Source organism: Mytilus galloprovincialis, chromosome 14 (assembly GCF_965363235.1).
Source record: "Mytilus galloprovincialis chromosome 14, xbMytGall1.hap1.1, whole genome shotgun sequence".
In the NCBI taxonomy this organism is placed as follows: Eukaryota; Metazoa; Mollusca; class Bivalvia; order Mytilida; family Mytilidae; genus Mytilus; species Mytilus galloprovincialis.
This window is the reverse complement of record NC_134851.1, coordinates 50,292,326-50,313,296: the sequence shown is the minus strand read 5'-3', so window position 1 is coordinate 50,313,296 and position 20,971 is coordinate 50,292,326. Positions and strand designations below refer to the sequence as shown.

General features: G+C 30.9%; 1 protein-coding gene across 1 annotated transcript; it reads left to right on the top strand.

Annotated features, from left to right (window-relative positions):
- The first annotated feature begins 15,234 nt into the window (after nucleotides 1-15,234).
- LOC143058110 (fibrinogen C domain-containing protein 1-A-like) lies at nucleotides 15,235-18,474 on the top strand. The gene is made up of 4 exons (XM_076231573.1): nucleotides 15,235-15,366; nucleotides 15,559-15,655; nucleotides 17,106-17,270; nucleotides 18,215-18,474. The coding sequence occupies exons 1-4, from the start codon at nucleotides 15,250-15,252 to the stop codon at nucleotides 18,472-18,474; spliced, it is 639 nt and encodes a 212-aa protein (XP_076087688.1). The 5' UTR covers nucleotides 15,235-15,249.
- The last annotated feature ends 2,497 nt before the right edge of the window (nucleotides 18,475-20,971 follow it).

Sequence of the window (20,971 nt, the reverse complement as noted above, 5' to 3'; positions counted from 1 at the left end):
ATACGATTTGTTAAAGGCCGTACGACTGCCTGTGATTGCTGACATCCTTTTTATTTAAACTCTGGTAGGTAGTTGTAACATCACATCTCACAACTTTATTGAGTAGTGGCGTCGGCGTCTTCGTCATTTAGATTGTTAGGTTTCCCGCCGATGTAGTTTTACTTGTCATTTCGGATTCTTTCATAGCTTACTATACGGTAAATGTCTTGCTGATCTCCTTGTTTGTTTTTAGCTAGCGGATCCCTCTCCGTTCTCTTCCTTCGATATAATTTACTGCGATTCTACATAGATACTAGGGAACAGGACAATATTTTTATGCAGTAAGTAAAACTGTTTTGTAAATCTCCATGAATTGTTATAGGAGTTAATAGTTTAGATCAAACAAGATTTAATAAAATGTTTTTTTTGTAGATGCTTTGATTTAATAGATCAAAATAAAGCATCTACAGAAAAAAAAAACACTTTTTAAAAATCTTGTATGTTACAGAAAAATTACCTTTTTACAGTCAACATTACAGGTGTGCACTGACAGCGGCAATCTCATACAACAGAAGGTTCCGTTGAATCCTTAACGAATTCATCATTATACTGATTCCATTTGAGAACTTAGGAAAATAAACGGCCTGACTAAATAGTGGGGTATATCCCCCTTTTGTCCGACCTATTGTTATTTTTTAGTACTTTTGTCTGATATTTGACTGCCTTTTCATACAAATAACTCACACAACCGAAGCACATTAAACAAACGAAATATGGAAATCGATTTAAAAAGAGATCTATGTTTTTCCAAAGTAGTCACGTGGTTTTACCTCATCTTCAAATAAACAGGTTGTCGACTTATCAATGAACAAGTTGAATTCATCATGTCGACTTCTTATTACTATGTCATTACATTTATATTAGTGAGTCGACATTGTAATGCAATTATTTCTTCATCATTCCGACATGTTGACTCCACATGATGATTAGATTCCAGCTTATAACACACAACATAACTAATAATTCCGACTTATTAGCAACAAAATAACTTTACAAGGGGTGTACCATATGCGCTTCCATACTATATACTTACTTATTATTACAGAATTTCCCTGTTGATATCGAAAACTAATAATCTTACAAAAAGGATTCCGACTTTATCAGCTAATAACATTGATAAGTATGAATTCCAACATTGAAAAAGATACTTTTTGTTTGGAATGTTCAGATATTCAGATGTATGATTGCAAATTCTAAGGACAACTATTACTAGATAACTAATTATGAAAATAATATTTTATTGACCAGAAGGATAATTATCCACGTTTGGGCAATTTAGAAAATATCAGTAAATTTGGATGTTTTAATTTGAGCCAAAAACTATCTGATACATTCAATAAACTCTGACAAAGTGATAGTCTTTTATCCAAAACATAGAACTATAACGATATATATATATATATGTATACGTATCTGTGCAGGCTTTGTAACAAAAATTATGCATCTTCAATTACAATATCTATACTTGGTGTTAATGTAACCGGGTGGTATACAAACTCCCAGATTCAGACTCGATAAGGAAACACTTAAAATAAATCATAAAAACGTTTATTTTTATGACAAAGTTGTGATATAGAAATCTATTTTTTATTCCTCTCGTTTGAATGAATGTATATAATGACAGTAAAAATATTTCATGACGTCATTCACGCAGTATTTTTTTGTTTCAAAAGCACTTTTCATAAATCAATCATTCAAGCAAAATCTCGTTAATCACGCACAATCAATTTTTCGTAAAAACATTTTCTCATATAAATAACTGCATATTAGTCATTTTTTTTTAGTTCTACTGGAAAAAAAAAATTAAAAAGGTCAAGCACTGAAATTTTGTTGATACTAAATAATTAAAACCATGTTGTTCATCTTGACCTTTCTCTTCCTCCTCCTGATGATGCCCAACCTTGCTGCTATTGTTTTCAGTACATAATCATGTGACAAAGTTATAGTCTGTTATCCAACATAGAACCTTGTATACTGGTCTGTGCAGGTAACTATCTAGCTTTGTAAAACGAACACCGTACATCTTCAGTAACAAAAAATCACGAATATCTGTGATTGGTGTTAGTGTAAGTTGGTCAAAGATAAAGTTTCAGATTTATACCCGAAATGGTTACACATTAAATATTTTTATTGCAGTTGGATAAAAATGACATGGTAGTGATAAAGAAAATTCTTTTTTATCTCTCTCCTTTTGGATGATTGTATATGATGACACTAAAAATAATTCATGGCCTCATTCACCCAATATTCATTTGTTTCTAACGCACTTTTTATAAATAAATCATTCAAGCAAAATCTCGGGAATCACGCACAATCAATTTTACGGTAATTTTCAGTGAAAGGATTTTTTATAAAAAGCTACATGGTCTAATTGTTTAATGGTATAAAACATCAGATATAAAAAAATCATATACTGAAAAATAAAAGCAACAGTAGGTTATCGGTGTTCAAAATTCATACATCAATTGAGAGAAAACAAATCCGGGTAACAAATCAAAATCCAGAGAAACACATCAACTATAAGTGGAAAACAAAGGAACAACAGGAACACCGAGGTACAACAAAAACAAACACCAACACACATATAAACGTCTGTTGATACCAAATGATAGAAACTATTATAAACTCTCTTGTAAACTGCTTCAACCTGGGAAAACATATAAATGCAACTACAATGCTTTGTAAAAAAATTGTGCATTTTCAATTATAATATCTGTACTTGATGTTAGTGTATTGTAAGCGGGTCGTATACAGACTTGACAAAGAAACACTTAGAATAAATCATATATAGTTTTTTAAATGACAAAGTAATGATATAGAAATCTTGGTTTTCTCTCGTTTGGATGAATGTATATAATGACAGTAAAATATTTCATGAAGTCATTCACACAGTAACTATTTGTTTCTAAATCACTTCCATAAATCAATCATTCAAGCAAATAATCGCCAATCAACCACAATCAATTTTACGATAATTTTCGGTGAAAAGATTTGTTATAAAAACTACAGTCTTATTTTTTTTTATATTTCTACTTGTACAAAAAAATAACTATATAATGCTGTTCAACCTTGCTGCTATTGTTTTCAGTACTCAATCATATGACAAAGTGAAAGTCTTTTATCCAAAACATAGAATTATTTCCACTTATCTGTACAGGCAACAACATTCTTTGTAAAACAAACATCGTACATCTCCAATGAAAAAAAAAACCCACGGACAACTGTACTTGGTGTTAGTGTTACCAGGTCATATATAAAATACCAGATTTATACTGGAAATGGTAACACTTAAAATAAATCAGATATACCATTTTTCTCTCTATTGATGACTGTATATCATGACAGTAAAATGAATCATGATGCCATTCACATAGTATTTATTTGTTTCTAACGCATTTTTTATTCATTCAAGCAAAAACTCGTTAATCACGCACAATCAAGTTTACGATTATTTTCAATGAAAAGATTTGTCATAAAAAAAAAGAGTATAATCTTTTTTTATAGTTCTACTGGTATAAAAAAAAAATAATAAAAAAGGTCTAGCACTGAAATTCTGTTATTACCAGAGTAAAGAAACCATTATAAAATTTCTTTTGAAAGCTACATCCCGGGAAAACATATAAAAGCAAATTTGATTCATTTCTACATAATGTTGATTTCATACCAAGTAAACAATGTACAAATAAAATGTCATAATACTATCATTAGTAATTGTGGATTCCAATCTTCATAATCTATCTGTATATTTCTAACTATCTTCCTTTTGATGATTCATACATGATAAATCTTTTTGCCTTATTTTTCAAAGTTGACTTACTGGATAATTTAAATCCTCAAATTTTATTAGATTGCTCTGTCGGTATGTCGATGGTAGTTTTTGTACAAAACAAAGGTTGTTTTTCTTAAATTTGATCTGAATATTTTTTTACTTTGCTAGAATTTGGTGCTTATTGCAAATCTTTGATTGTCGCCACAACTTGTTTAGTCCCGACTGATGTCAACTTTGACATGTTTTAAAGAGTGTTCATGTTTTAGTTTATAATCTTCGTGTCTGTTGATCTTTGTGTGTCTTTTAGTTCTGTCTCAAACTTCGAAGTAAACAATTTTATAGGTCTATTGATGACTTATATTAAAATACAAAAGCTTCTCTATAGCTTTATTGAACTTACTATAGGTCTCGGACCTATAGTAAGTTATGAGTTATAGTTAAAAAAAAAAGTACTTGTTATAATTCAAGCGATGAGTTATATAACAAAAATATAAGCACTGCCTGTTGGTTTCTGGTGAGATATAGTAAGACTATAAGTACTGTCTATAGATATAGTGATGAGTTATAATAAAAATAACTACAAGTACTAGCTATAGGTCTAGTGGTGAGTTAAAATAAAAAAAAATAATATACAAGTACTGCCTATATGTCTAGTGCTGAGCTGTGATAAAAAAATATATAAGCACTGGTCATAGGTCTCTTGATAAGTTATATTGAAGAAAATAAATGTTCTTGCTATAGATCTAGTGATGTTTAAAAAAAAAAAAATACAAGAACTAGGTACAGGCTAAGTGATAAGTTATATAAGAAAATACAATTACTGTCTATAGGTCTAGTGATGAGTTATATTCATGATATTAGAAAACATATATTAGCCAACTTCGGACCCCTAAAAGAGTTTATTCAAGGATTCTTAACGTCTACAGAACGTGGTACTCTCTCTACACCACAACTTGTCGAGGCTGTATACAAATACATCTAGCACAGCATATATGTCTATACAGAAAACAAATGCAAACAATAACAACTTTTTAGCTTTAAAGTTATTTTATGATTTTATTTCAATCATTCATTACATGTATCAATTTATTCGTCTGTTGAATCCTTTCACGTTTCTTGTTTGTTGTGAAAGGAAGTAACTCCGGTATGCCAACAATAACAACTTGGTAGCTTTAAGTTTTTATGAACTTATTTTTACCTTTCATCGTCAATTTCTTCGTCTGTTGAATCCTTTCAGATTTGTCCTCAACACCGTGTTGTTTTTATAAAGGGTTGTGGCATCTTTTTAGTTTTGAAAAGGGAAGTAACTCTTTACTAACCCCATATGGTGACTAATCATGTATTGTAGCTTACCCTATATTTTTAGGACACCGTATATCAAATATAAAAAGTCACCATGTGCAGCTCTTTAACCAATCATATTTCTATAAAACTATAGGAGGTAAGATAAATTAAAATATACACTGCTTAAAGGTCTAGGGACGAGTTATTTTGATGATTATAGTGGTTGATTTAAAAATAGTAATACTAATAAGATAAGACATAAAAACAAGAAAAATACAAGGATCTTTCGAGAATTTTCATGACAAGTAGGCAAAATACTTATATCGGCAAAATTCAAATAGCCAATACAATGTTTTTGTCTTTGTACTGCAAATTAAAACAAAATTATATCCAAATAAAATTATAACAAAACTGTATTTTTTTCTCGAAAAACTAAGGATTTTCTTATCCCAGGCATAGATTACCTTAATGTATTTGCCACAAATTTTTGATTTTTGGGTCCTCAATGCTCTTCAACTTTGTACGTGTTTGGCTTTATACCTATTTTGATTTGAGCGTCACTGATGAGTTTCGTGTAGACGTAAAGCGCGTCTAGCGTAATAAATTAGAATTCTGGTACCGTTGATAACTATTTACGATATTGTTTGTTTGTTTTAACACATTTGATATAATATTCATCTTTGAAAAAAGGCCTCTTATTTGGCTAGTACAATTGTCACATTTCAAAATGATTTTTTTTAAATCAGTCGGATGAATGGTTGCGACAAATTTTATAATAACATAAAAAAACAATATCTAATGAATGTTGTTTTGATAAATTTCTTTTTTGTAGGTTAAAATTGATTATATGTCAGTGTGACCGCGTCCCTCGAGTTTTACATTTCTTTGCAAATTATCAGAACATGTGTTGACTATTTATTCAGAGGATTAGTGACTGTATATCACATAAATGTATGCAGTTAAAAAATATGAATGCTATTGGTATGTTTTTGTCAGTTAAAAGATTATCTGATGACAGTTACGATCCAATCAAAATGCAGTGACTAAACTGCAATAAAAGAGTGGCGAAAGAGTAACATTCAATATTCTTTCTCCAGGAAACGGCTTATTTATAACTTGCGAACATCGTATTATATAGTTATTGAAAGAGATCAAGAAAAATGAACTAAACATATATCAGTGGGAGTCATGTTTTATTTAGTAACAACAACTTATCTGACAGTTTTGTCACTGTCTGTAGCAAGTTATGATTTTAAATCACATTTTTATAAGAAATGGCAAGATGTTAACATAACTTCCAGCGAAGATTCTATCAAAGAAATAACTAACACACCAGTATTGGAATGTGCAATGAGATGTTTAGTTGACGATAATTATTGCGCCAGCAGATTTGACACGGGCACGGAACAATATGAATCGTCCTTTTCGTGTTGTCCTCCGACGGAATCAGATAAAGAATGTGAGGTTTGGATAGGAATGTCTGTACCAGGTATTTATTTTCGTCTTTATTATTATTAATGTTAGTATCATTTGTAGTTATGTATTAATGTTTTCATATTGTATTTGGTTTAAGATATACCGGTAGTTGGTAGTAAAAACGTGTAGATTGTATAGAGAATAATACATGGCAAAATCCGTATCATACATGTATGTCGTATCATCCCGAGACACCAATATCAGCCCAAGGGCCTTTAGGTCCGAGGGAGGATATTGGTTTAGTTTAAACATATTTTATTTGCTGAATTAAAGCAAGTAAATCATACTTATGAAGTCTTCTCCATAATACAATATAAAGTTACAATAATAGTATAATATAATAGACATGTATATAAAACAAACAGTTTATACAATATAATACTAGCTTTCATAGGTGAACAAAGAGGAGAGAAAGTAAAAAGAGAAAAAGAAAGTTTAAAAAGTCGTATAATTCTGTGACGATGACTTGTGAATTGATGACAACGATGACGTTCCGTGTCAGTAATAATAACGTTCTATCAAGGCATAAGAAATCTGTTTGACCTTTTTATGAAATTTTGAACATGTTTGAAAATTTGAATATTATTTTCGTTTGAAAGTTCTAATTGACCGCAAATTAATGGTTTTGTATCTAAAACAAAGTTTTCAGATAGCCAGTTAAGGTTATGGAATAGGGTTTTTCTACACAATGTGTATTTTGGGCAAACGAAGATGTAATGGTAGATATCCTCAATATCGGACCCACAATGGCAAGAAGGATCATCTATATTATCTACCTCCTATACATTTCTAGGTATATGATTGGTTAAAAGCGTCCTCGTGGAAACCGTGTGTATTTAATATTAGGTTAGTTGTATCTATAACAAAGTTTTCAGATAGCCAGTTAAGGTTATGGAATAAGGTTTTTCTACATAATGTGTATTTTGGGCAAACGAAGAAGTAATTGTAGACATCTTCAATATCGGACCGACAATGGCAAGAAGGATCATCTATATCATCTAACCTCCTATACAGTTCTAGGTATATGATTGGTTAAAAGCGTCCTCGTGGAAACCGTGTATATTTGATATTATGTTAGTTGGGAGGCGGGGCTTATTTCATACACGGTTAGTAGTGTTGTCACGTCCCTTTCGAAAAACAAAACAGTACTGAGAAAAAATCTTAAAGGTTTCAACAGTCTAAGAAAGTGATGATAAAGGGAAATAAATTCATAAAACACATTTAAATCTAACAAGTTGTCATTGTTGGCATCTGTTTTTGAAGGATCAAATGAAGTAGTTTCTTAATCATGTTAATGCAAACTGTATTGAAGACTTGCTCATTTTGATAGATCACTAGTCTAAATTTTACACGTTAAGATAGTCGGTAAGATAAATTCGATTAAGAATGAAGCGGAACATCGCAATTGCGTTAAGATAATATTTAATTCCTTGGGCCATACAAATAAAACGTTTCAATTTTACATCATAGACTATCGTTTTTTAATTCTTTCTTAAATTTAGAAAAAGAGTTGACACTGCGAATGTTTGGATCAAGTTTATTCCATTCACGTATAGTAGAGGGAATAAACGATTCAGTAGTAAGGGAAAGTCTACAAAATGGAACAATAATATCATGACCATTTCGCAACGGGTAGTTGGTTGTACTTTGTACACAAGGAGGTACAAGATTACATAGATATTCTGGTGCATGTTATAAAACATCTGAAATTTTCTTCTCCTTCTTCTTTCAAAAAGAGATTCCCAGCCAACCTCAGAATATAACGTTTCGGTTTTTGTAAATATTGGTAGACCTGTTACTATTCTTGCGGCCTCTAATTGCAAATTTTCTAATTTATGTGAGTAGCCTATTCCACAATTATCCCACACTTCCGTGGCATATTCAAAAATGGGTCGAATAAAAACTAAGTATAGATTTTCTAAATTATTTCGAGATAATCGGTATTTAAGTTTACGTAAAACATTTAAGTGTTTCTTTACACTTATAATTATACTTTCAATATGATTGTTCTATTTTGCGTCACTACTGAAATAAACTCCTAGGTGCTTATGAGATGTACCAAAAGGTATATTTTTACCATTAAGGAAAAGCTAAGGTCTGGAGTCTCAATACTTCAAAAAATCATAATTTAGGTTTTATCTGGGTTAAATGACATAAGCCATTTAGAAGACCAAACATCCAGCTCTTTAAAGTCGCGATCGATAACAGATTTAATCTGGTCTCCGTCGTTACCAGAATAACTGAATGATGTGTCGTCAGCAAATAGCCGACACATTGAAGTAAGCTAATCAGCAATATCATTAATATATATAGATATTGGTCGAGGGTGATACGGCATGTGATACGGATTTTGCCATGTTTTATACGCTTTATCATATATTTCAACAGGAGAGTATCAGTCTATGGAAGAAGCGATTCGATAAAAACTTTTCTTATATCAACGAGCGATATTGTCTTATATCAACGAGTTGTATTGTGGGAAATTTCAGACGAATGTTAGCATTTGTACGAAGAAAGGCAGATTTCTCGGTATAAAGTAATTACTCTTTTCTTAAAACAGGGTGACATTTAACACGACATACACATACGTCTGCTGTATAATTTCCATGAATTATTTTATGTAATAACAAGCAAGATGTATTTAAACGAGAAAATTGAATTGTTGAATAAATGCAATATAAATGCACGGTTTATCATTTGTAGATGCACACATTCAATAAATATCACGTAGCAAATTAAGTGGAATGCAATTGAGATGAATTCAATTATTTGCTAAGCCAAAATCACCTATAAGTCAAAGAAACTGCTATATTTTATTATATCAATGCGATGTTTGTCTTATATCATAGCGATGTTTTTTAATATAAAAAAAATATGAATGCGATACTTTTCTAATATAACTGCTATAGTTTTCTAATATAAAATGAATACGATGACACGTCACAATGCATGTCAAGAAAACCGCAAACATAATTCACAAACTTAGTTTATGACCGGCTGAATGTTTGAGGATCAATATCACTAAAATTTCGGATCTGTAACAAAATTAACGCTTACATGAACTTATCATTTCGAAAATGTTGCTTAACCCTATTGATAGTTGAAAGTGTTAACAACCTGTTCATTCTATTGTTTTCAATCACATGGTTTAACCGACTAATTCTATTTGAAGTGATGATGCAATGGCGAAATTTAAATGCGGTTGTAAACAGTCTACCGACCTATTAGATTCTAATATAGGTCCAGTGGTGGATCCAGGGAAGGGGGGTATTGGAAAGTCCCTTTTTTGGGCCGATCAATGTATTTGAATGGGGACATATGGTTGGACCCCTACTTAAAAGAGAAAAAAAAAACATTCATTCAAACAATCCAATCCAATACAGCTCCAAATAACAATGAATATTCAAATGGTAAAATAAATATTCCAAACAAATTAAAATGTACAAATGCTGATGTCCCGAACTTTGAAGATATCAACTGAGTAGCCTCAAACTATAAATTTAACAACTTCAGATACAACGAAAATAAAAAATCTTGTCAAACAGAAAATGTGTTAATAATTAACATAGAAAAAAATGTTTACAAGGAAAACAATTCTTTTTGGATATCAAAGACTTTTCCCGTTGGTAAATCGTTATGTCTATGAACATAATCAGCTCGCCGTATGGAGGCTATTTTACATCGCGATGACAGTGAGGGCATTCCCATGTATTGTTGCCATAGAGATTTGACTTTTCGTTTTTGACTAGTAACCGATCGTATAAATACGCGAACATTTCTTAGTGCAAAATAACAATACGTATCTTTTCTATATTTATTAATTTAGATCTTCCAGTGCTGTTTATTTGGTAATTATATTGACGTAATCGTTCTTGTACCATCATAACTGTCGTTACTGTTAAAGCTTTAGAAGTGTGCTAGTTCATATTGCACTTTACAAAAGATTCAGCACCGAAATGACGTTTTTGGAGGACTGGAAAGCAGTTATTTATAAGGGGAAATTTTAAAGATTTATAGATATAAGAAGATGAGTTCGAATGAGACAACTTTCCATCAAAGTAATAAATTGTTTCAAGTAAACCATTATAGATCAAAGTAGGGCCTTAAACATGGAGCCTTGGCTCACAGCGAACACCACGCTATATAGGAACAAAAAATACTAGTGTTAAACCATTCAAACAGGAAAACCAGCGGTCTAATTTGTATAAAAAAGGAGATTCAAAAGTACAGGTCAGATTTTGTCGAATCAATCTGAACAAGGACAGTATGATTCATCTTTGTCACAAGTTAGTATCATTGTTATCAATAAAGAAAGTCTTCCATGCGTGCGTTGCGAGCATATCAGATATATATTATTTTGGTGCGTTCATTATAAAATTAAATGTTATATATGTCAACAATTATTTTGATACTTAGCTATTTGATTACGACATTGTTTATTAAACCCCATCGGTACTGGCATTTTCAAATTTTGAAAATGATGTATTGAACCTGGTTTTATAGCGCTAAACCTCTCACGTGTATGACAGTCTCATCTAAGTCTGTCATATTTACAACGATGCGTGATTAAAACAAACATAATAGGTAAAATTGTCAAAATATGGGTACAGCAGTCAAATATTAATACTAAGTACTAATATTGATATAAGAAAAACACCGCTATGATATTTTTAAAGTATCGCATTGATATTAGAAATAATAGCATTTGTATATTTATGTATATAAGAAAAACACAGCACTTCAAATTTTACACGGACATAAACGTTTGCAACTAACTTCTGAATGTATATTTAGACTCAATTGTTGTTTATATTTGAACAATAAGTTTTAAAGTTAGTATTTTCCGCATGGAATGTCTGCATATTTACAATTGATATTGGATAATATCGATATGTGATATAAGAAAAGTTTTTATCGATTCGCTTCTTCCATAGACTGAGTACTATATTATATGAACTGTTTTCTGATCCATAGCACTGGGTTACCTTCAGTTCTACTTTTGTTTTGTTTTAAAAGCCTTAAAAGAACTGCTCAATTACATATCCGAAGCACCTGGGTTACCTTACAATTTGCGTGCTGTTGTTTTAAAAATATTTTGTTCATTATTATACTATTTTGTGTGTTTTGTACTTTTTATAGTTGCATTTCGTGAGCCAAAAAATATGAAAACTTGACGTTCGTGACGTCACATACCAAACAATGACGTCATTCAATAAATTACGTCACGCCCGAATGTCTGTTCTATTGGACCTATTTTGAGGAAAAAAAATTCTTAAGATTACATATTAAATAAAAACTAACTTTATGTAAAAAAAAAAGTTAAAAAAAAAAGTAGGGGTGTGATAAAGGGTGTTATAAAGGGTAGGGGTGTGATTAAAGGGTATGCAATAAAGGGTGCGCATCAAAGTTGCGCGATATGGATTAAACAGCAGGCTATTTATCAAATATTCAAAACTACTGTATTTACTACTAAACATATGATAAATGTGTATTACGACCGATGGCAATCGTGCTGTATCAGCCATCCGTGATAATATCGATATCAGTCACGATTTCAAATCCTTATGACACTCTTAACCGATATGAAGTCACGTCATCGATATCAGTCATATGATGTCTGACATTGAAAATGCATAATATCATGTACACTTTATTTTATACATGAACCTCAAGCACATCAAATCTCTCATTCGTATTTTTCTGGGGACATGATAAAGCTTTTGTAATCGTGACTGTTATTGATAACGTGACGTTATACATATTAGGGGTTTGATAAAGCCTTTACAACCATAATTAATATCGATATTTGATTAAACACGGTCGTCGTCAATTGTATTACCTTAGTTATTGTTTAGTATATGATATAGCTTTTTTCAAAAGAACCCGAAACTAATGTAATCCCTCATACCGAGCTATTAGGATTAAAATTTAAATCACAAATATACTGAACTCCGAGGAAAATTCAAAAAGGAAATTCCCTATCCAAAAGGCATTATAAAAAACTCAAAAGTGATATTGAAAAAGGCCATATGATATTTTCTATCTACTGGAATTTGCCTCTTAGTATCATACTACTCTGTAAAGAAGTAAACATCTCTTAATCTCAATGTACATGCTAACTAACATCAGCAGCTGTCATATTTTTAATTATAGCATCTTTTTTTAATAAACTACATTAATGTTTGATGAAAAAAAAGCCCCATAGTCCGTTCGTCCGTTCGTTCGTTCGTCTGTCCGGCTTCAGGTTAAAATTTTTGGTCGTGGTAGTTTTTGATGAAGTTGAAGTCCAATCAACTTGAAACTTAGTACACATGTTTCCTTTGATATGATCTTTCTAATTTTTATGTCAAATTAGAGATTCCCCCAATTTTCTTGGTCCATTAAACATAGAAAATAAAGTGTGGATTGGGCATCCGTGTACTGGGCACACATTCTTGTTTTTAATTTATATTTTATGTTGCAACTCTACTTACTTCAGAACATTATTGTTTCACCAATCACTTATATTTTCCTTTCATCGAATTGGTTTTAAAGAAATTACCATGATGATTTCATACAATTTTATTGTCTAGCCAACTACGTAGGCCAAAAACGCACCAAATGATCTATATTTCAGTGTCGTTCAGTACAAAATGGCAATGTCTGGGCAACTCTGTCTTGATTTTAATAATTAATAAACGGAAGAAATGCCATTACACACGATGCGCATTTCGACAATTCATTTTTTTTTAAATGCCAGAAGAACAAATTTTTGAAAAAAAAAAAAAAAACGTTGGAGAACCGATAAACCAAAAAGAAAACAAAAATAAAGCCGAACACGGGAAAGAATCAGAGCTGTACTTGAGAGAGATTATTTTCATTTTTCATAATAGCGAAAATTTCACTATCTTTACTGTTGTAAAAAGGAGTAAAATAAAACTTTAATCGTTGTAAAAAAAAGTATAAATAAATCAAAGATATGAACAAATTGTGGAATAATATGATTTCAGTTTAGGTTATATTACTAATTATTCTTTAGGATATTTTGGAGGTTTATATTTAAAAAGATGTGGTATGAGTGCCAATGAGACAACTCTCAACCCATGTCACAATTTATAAAACCATTATAGGTAAAGGAATGGTCTTCAACACGGAGCCTTGGCTCACACCGAACAGCAAGCTATAACGAGCCTTGGAATTGACTAGTGTTAAACTATTCAAACGGGAAAACTAACGGTATAATCTATATAAAAACGAAAAACGAAAAACCCTTATGAACCACAATAACAACGACAACTACTGAACATAAGATACTTGACTTAGGACAGGTGCAAACAATTGCAGCGGGATTAAACATTTAAATAAGTACCAACCTTCACGTTTATCTTAAACAATTGTGTAACATCACAACATAGAAAGACACACTATAACATATCAATTGAAATGGCTTGTCTCAATCAAAAGAAACATTAACACAAGAGAACATACACTGAACTAATACATTTGATCTATGACACAATGTGAATACAAAATTAATAAAAATAAGGGGCGAATAAATAAAGGCAACAGTTGCATACCGCTGTGATATGTTTAAACAATAGTATAAAAACAAGCAATAACTTTGAACAAAAATCCGCCATTTACAATAATATACACAGGTAAATGAAAATAATGTTGTTAGTTCTACAGTTTAAATGGAGAAACGAAATATTTTTACAAATTAAATAACTTTGTTGTTCATGGTATGAAGAAGTGAAAATTTATAGTCATACCAAATACTTAAATATCAAAGCTAGGATATTGACGAGATATAACCTTAAATAATTAAACATTAAATAAAAAAAACCATTATAAATAGTTTCAACAGGTTAAATTAACAAGAAAGAATTGAGAGTACTTACAGTTACTGGCAGTTAGTTGAAAGCCAAAAACAATTTATGATAAATAATCATGCACCAGAGACTAAAGTCAATTAAAACACATCTTAGGGATTAAATATTTAACGTCATGGAAAGTCAAAGAAGACATGACTTGTGCAATGTCAAAATTAAATGTTTCGACAGGCAGTAGGATAGTTAGGAGTAAACCTCTTTATAGATGAAAATGAAAGTGGGTGTGTCTATATGCATCCCGTTTGAAAAGAATACGAATTTAGTAATGTTTGTATTTGATGATGATAAAATCGATATTTGTGCCAATGTGAACTATATTCAAAGATGTAATAACAACATAGGTAATATAACCTTTACTAATAAGTTTGTTTAAAGGTTCGATGGGATTACACGGATCAATTAGTGATTTCCGCGTTTTTAGTACCATATTATTGTAAAATTTAGGATGTGAAATACCGTTTTTAATAAGTTTTATATAAATAAATTAAAATACAATATAATAAAGGTACAGCCAAATTTACTAATCAAATCTTTATATCATTGAACAAATTTAGAAAAAGTTTTAAGTAATTTATGGTAACGAAATCTCTGACATAATAATTTACCAGTGATGCATTGATTACGTTTGTTGTATATACTTTTTATCTCTGATAAAAACAGTTTTGGTTCTTGCTATTTGCATGAGTATAACATTAACCATTTGACCTAAAAAAAAAAAACTGTTAAAGTTGTTACCAAATTACCTTTTTTTTTAAATGCATTACAAATACATTTTTTTTAGCGATAAATAAAACATTAGATCCGTTGCCAATGGACTGTAGTGATCTACCAGCGAAGAGTTCCAGTGATAAGTATGTAATCCAGCCTTTGAACAGTGAAAACGTGACAGTCTTTTGTGAAATGGAGACGGATGGTGGTGGATGGACCGTAAGTATGACAACTGGGTTAAACCATTAGATCTTACACGTTACATGTTTTCTACTAGTAGACTTGAAATAAGTACATTATTTGCAAGCATTCCTTATTTTTGTTTTTATTTTTGTATTAACAATTTTTATTAATAAAGTACTTTTTCTTGTCATTTATTTTATTTCTTACATGAATATTATTACATTTCAGATAGTACAAACACGGTATGATGGAAGCGTTAACTTCTATAGAAATTGGAATGACTACAAAAAAGGTTTTGGTGACGTCACAGGGGAACATTGGATTGGTATCTTTTTATTTATAGAAAACTATTGAAATTTTAGTTTTATTAGCATCTGTTAGATTTTCATTTATTTTGGCATCAGACATCTATGACAGACATTAATTGTCAAATTACAAATACTATGCAGAAAATTGGTATCGTTAACTTCCAGATTTGCATTGTTAAATCTTATTTTATTTCAAAAACATTTTCCGTGAAGATAAAAGTATAAAATTAGTATGTAACGTATATGAATGATGAAACCGTTGAATAAGTTTATACACAATAAAGTAACTTGGTAGAGAACTTGGTGAAAAATGGAAAGTCCCTAATCAAAGGCAAAATAAGACGCTCAACACATCAAACGAATATATAACAACTGTCATATTCCTGGATAGGTACAGGCATTTTTTATGGGTACAAATGTAAAAAAGTATAGGTACAGCAGTCAACAGTGTGTTTTAATCTTAATCACAATTAACACAAACAGATATGCCAACAGAAAGTCACAAAAAGGCATACAGACACAGCACACCAGCAAAAACGAAAGACAAGGATACAAAAACTTACAATAGCACAACAACACAATGACGGAATGTATATGTACCGAGCCTTGTCAAATGAACATTACCAAAAATGGACTAAACAGTAAAATGATATTCACAAAGGCAAGAAAAGAATACTATAAAACTTTATGAAGATGATACATAACGTCAGTACCTACAATGTACACTTCAATACCATCGTGTATTATTTGTTGTGTAGATACAGGTTATTTATAGAAGGTCTTAGTATCTTCCGATGAACTTTTTTTAGAATAAGGACGAGACGTTTTATTTCTTATTAGCAAACGTTGAGAGAATCAAATTACCTTATCTATTATTGCTTTTTTCCATACTTTGGAACGTATCAAATACATTATGTATTGTGGCGATGGATTTAAGCTTAAGAACGTCAAAACGTATAAAAAATTTCTAAAATATAAATCCTGTCAAAGTCGTTGATTTGAATGATACCCATCGGTTTAATTAGTGAAATTGTTAACTCCTTTCAGAATCGTGTTTATCTATTGATAAATGAACTATATCTGATTGTCGGAAATAAAAACTTCATTATGATATCACTGATACAAAAAGAACATTTGATATAATTCACTTCAACCAAAACCTACTACTTGATAATTTTAAGACATTGAAAAACAAAATACCAATATATAAGAACACTGATTACTTTATCTAACAGATCTATACATGTTTAAAAACTGAAAATTTTATTTTCGTAATTATGATGATCTGTGGTTTATACATATATATTGTACTAGATTTAAGATGAACCTATAAGTTCTTTCTCGGTCAATTGTTGCAATTGCTGATGAAGAAAGGCTAAACAATTATTGTACATCTAAAAGCTAAGGATGCAAAGTTATACACGTTTGTTCGTACGAACAAAGAATGATAAATATTTACTTTTTTAGGGAATGATAACCTTCACAACATACTACATCAAGGGACTTACAAAGTTCGATTTGATCTTGAAGACTTCGAAAATGATACAGCATATGCTATTTACGACATGTTTAACATTGGAAATGAGGAAACAAACTACAGACTGAATATCTCTGGTTACAATGGTACAGCAGGTAACGATCTTTGGTCTCTTTGACACATTCCCAAATCTTTGGTCGGGTTGTTATCTCTTTGACACGTTCCCAAATCTTTGGTCGGGTTGTTGTCTCTTTGACACATTCCCAAATCTTTGGTCGGGTTGTTGTCTCTTTAACACGGTCCCCAATCTTTGGTTAGGTTGTTATCTCTTTGACAGGTTCCTAAATCTTTGGTCGGGTTGTTGTCTCTTTGACACGTTCCCCAATCTTTGGTCGGGTTTTTGTCTCTTTGACACATTCTACAAATTTTTGGTCGGATTGTTGTCTCTTTGACACATTCTTCATTCCATTCCTAATATATAACTAATCATTCTGTTATATTATAAAAGTTCTAAGATCTAATAATTGTATATTTCAAAAAAATAAATGTTGTATCGTTACTGCAAACAATTGAAATACTATTACAATAACATACATCGAACTAATATTTTCAACTTCTCCATCATATTTTGAAAAACCGCAATTGAAATTGTGATGTTTAATAATTTTGAAGGATGTTCAATAAAAACTGCATTTTCGTTTTTTTAGTGTAACTGGTACATTAATTATTATTTTTTACTTTGCTTCCCTCATACTTACATAAAGCTTGTTATGATTTTGCGTCATAAGACATCAGAGACAAATATGTGACACGCTAAAAGAAATAAAATCCGTGCTGTTTTAGGATAAATAACTGCTTAATGTTTTTTCTACACCAGAAAATATTTCGAAAACAGGTATATTCCTCATAATTGCAACCATTATAAGCTTGGTAAAAAACAAGAATTCTATTAATACAGTTTCTTTGACTATGCTACTAAACAGAATTCTAGCTACAACAGATGAGTAACATTTTGCATTGAAAATACATTACTTATGTGCAATTTTATTGAAAAATATCTTTTTGCTTATTTTCTTAATCTATAACTTTTATTTTATAGGTCATTCAGTGAGAGATACTTACAACATTTCACATGAAGGTGTGGAGTTTACCACAAAAGATAGAGATAACGATTTGAGAGTAGATATAAATTGTGCTGACGTTAGTTACGGTGAGGCTGGCGGTTGGTGGTATGGTTCATGCACATGGTCCAATATCAATGGTCTGTACAATGTAAACGGTCACAAATCTATTCACTGGGATACATGGCGTGGAAAAAAAGCGCTAAGAAAAACGAAAATGATGATCAAACCGAACTAAAAGAAATTTTTAAAGAACACCATAATGCAAAATCAAAGCCTAGTTAGATGTAGAAATGATTATTGTAGTAATTATATCTTCAAAAATAAATTTTCATTGATATGGAAAAACTAGCACAGACGAGACGAGACGGTGACTATAATCTAAAACCCACTTATCATTTGATTGGTATCATATAAATTTCTTTCTTATTCTACTCCAACTATTTCTTGCAAGCGTGTAGTATGAGGAAAAAACAAACTACATTGTTAAAATGCCTGAATCCTATTTGTCAATGTGAGTTTATATTGTATAAGATGAATTTAATACATAAAAATATTGTTTACACTAAAGACAGCGAGGTGATTGATACAAATAAGAATTTAGAACATTAAAAGGCGATGCTAGATACCAATACTGGAAATGGAAAGATATGATTGAAGCTTAATATTTTCTGCTGGATCACATATATGCACGTTTCGGTCTTAAAATGTATCGACAGGTAGCAGGTATTCCTATGGACACTAAATGCGCCCTTTAAAAGCAGATTGATTCGTTCCTGTATTGCTATAAATCATGGTGTATGGCCAAACTCAGTAAAAACACATTCAACAATACATACCGATATCTTAATTATATCATTTTCTTTAAATAAAAAAGAGTTCTCTAAATATATTACCGGAATTTACCCAAAAGGAACGTACTTTAAATAATTCCAACATAAACAGCAGCAGTTGTTCTTTTGTAGATTTAGAAATTTTAATTTTAAGGGAAACCTTTTACTAAAATATCGATCAAAAAGACGATTTTTTTTCCATATTGTTAATTATCCTTTTGTTACGTTATGCCCGTCTGTGTTTTGATGTCATTGATTTTAACGAATGTAATTAATGAATCACTGGTAAATTTTAAGGTAAAGAATTTTGTTGCCATTACTTAACACATTTTAAAAATTATGTCATGGATGTAATACAATCATTTGATTAGAAAATTTGGCTTTACCTGTAGAAAACTTATCAAAAGCGGCATTTACCATCCTAAACGGTAGTATTGTACTAAAAGCGCGGAAATCACTATGTGATACACGTAAACTCATCAAACCATTAAACAATATTTTTGGAATGTATAAATACACATCTACGTTTGATTTTTTTTAGATATGTATATAACATGATACGTATTTATTATAAGGTTAAATAATCTATACTCCCTACTGCCTGATACTTTTATTTTGGCATTGCACAAGTCATGTCTTCCTTGACTGTCTGTGACGTTAAAACACTAAATCCCTGGGATGTGTTTTAATTTATTTAATCTTTGATGCATGATTTTTTTAATTGTTAATTGTTTTTGGCTTTTTACTGTCTTTCAGTAACTGCGAATAATCTCAAATCGTAATTTGACCTGTTGTCACAATTTGTAATGCACTACTGTAATTCAATGTTTACTGTTTTGTGTGTTGAACTTGTATATCTATTTATAAATTCAATGTAGTAGGGCGGATTAGTACTGAAATTTGACAAAATCATGGTTATAGTGATACAAGCATAGGATTTGGTACACACGTTCTTTAGGGTGTACTTTAGCATCTAGAGGGGTAGCCAACATATATTTGACTTTTTTCTTTGTTGTGGGTCTGTCGCACATGGCTACAACAAATGTCTCTACCAACTCCATATCAGCTTCAATAACCAATGTAGGTTTCTCACTCAATCGCCCAAACACATCGGTTACATCACAAAGGAACCTACATTTGATGTCTTTTACCTGGATAGACGTCGTTTTGAAAATCAAAGATGGCAGCGTTGATTGGATGGATTTTGTTGTGTGGCTACCCCCTCAGTATGATTAAATATACCTACAGGCATGTTCTTACAAAGTTTGATGCTTGTATCATCATATGCATGATTTGTGTGGTAAGCGTCTCAACTAATGTGTCACTTCAATAAAATAATCATTATCATTATCTTGTCTTTTCTTATTATGTGTTATATCTCGTCTCACTATTTTTAATATATGTACCACCTTTGATAAGTATTAAATATGAGGTTATATTTTCCCGTGTACTTGTACTTTGAACAAACAATTTTGTAAAAAAACGATTACCTTCCTAACATCAAAATGATTGTATTTGAATTTACCTGACCGTGTTTGTACTTTGTTTTCTGTCACGCTATTGACCCATGTAACAGTTGTCTTTTAAATAACTTACTGTAACTGTGTAACGTCTGTTATATAAGTACCTATACGTTTTAATATTATATTCATACTGTGTCTCATATCAACTTATTCGTTCAGTGTATGTTCAGCTTAAATGTATTTTTGACCATTTACAGCTGGATATTCGTTGTCAGCCTCGGCACCGTGTTAAAGGTCGTACTTTGTACCTATAATTGTTAACTGTTTTTGCATTTTAACTCATACCACGTCTTCTTATTTATATGAATACTTGATATATGTATGTATTGAAGGACCAAAAATATTGATAAGCATCTGTTCTTCCTCCATGACAAATATG

Bases quoted from the DNA above. Each gene is read 5' to 3' on its own strand.
- LOC143058110 (XM_076231573.1), top strand. From the start codon at position 15,250: ATGGACTGTAGTGATCTACCAGCGAAGAGTTCCAGTGATAAGTATGTA. The intron at 15,367-15,558 runs GTAAGTATGACA...ATTACATTTCAG, and splicing joins CGGATGGTGGTGGATGGACC to ATAGTACAAACACGGTATGA. The intron at 17,271-18,214 runs GTAACGATCTTT...TTTATTTTATAG, and splicing joins TGGTTACAATGGTACAGCAG to GTCATTCAGTGAGAGATACT.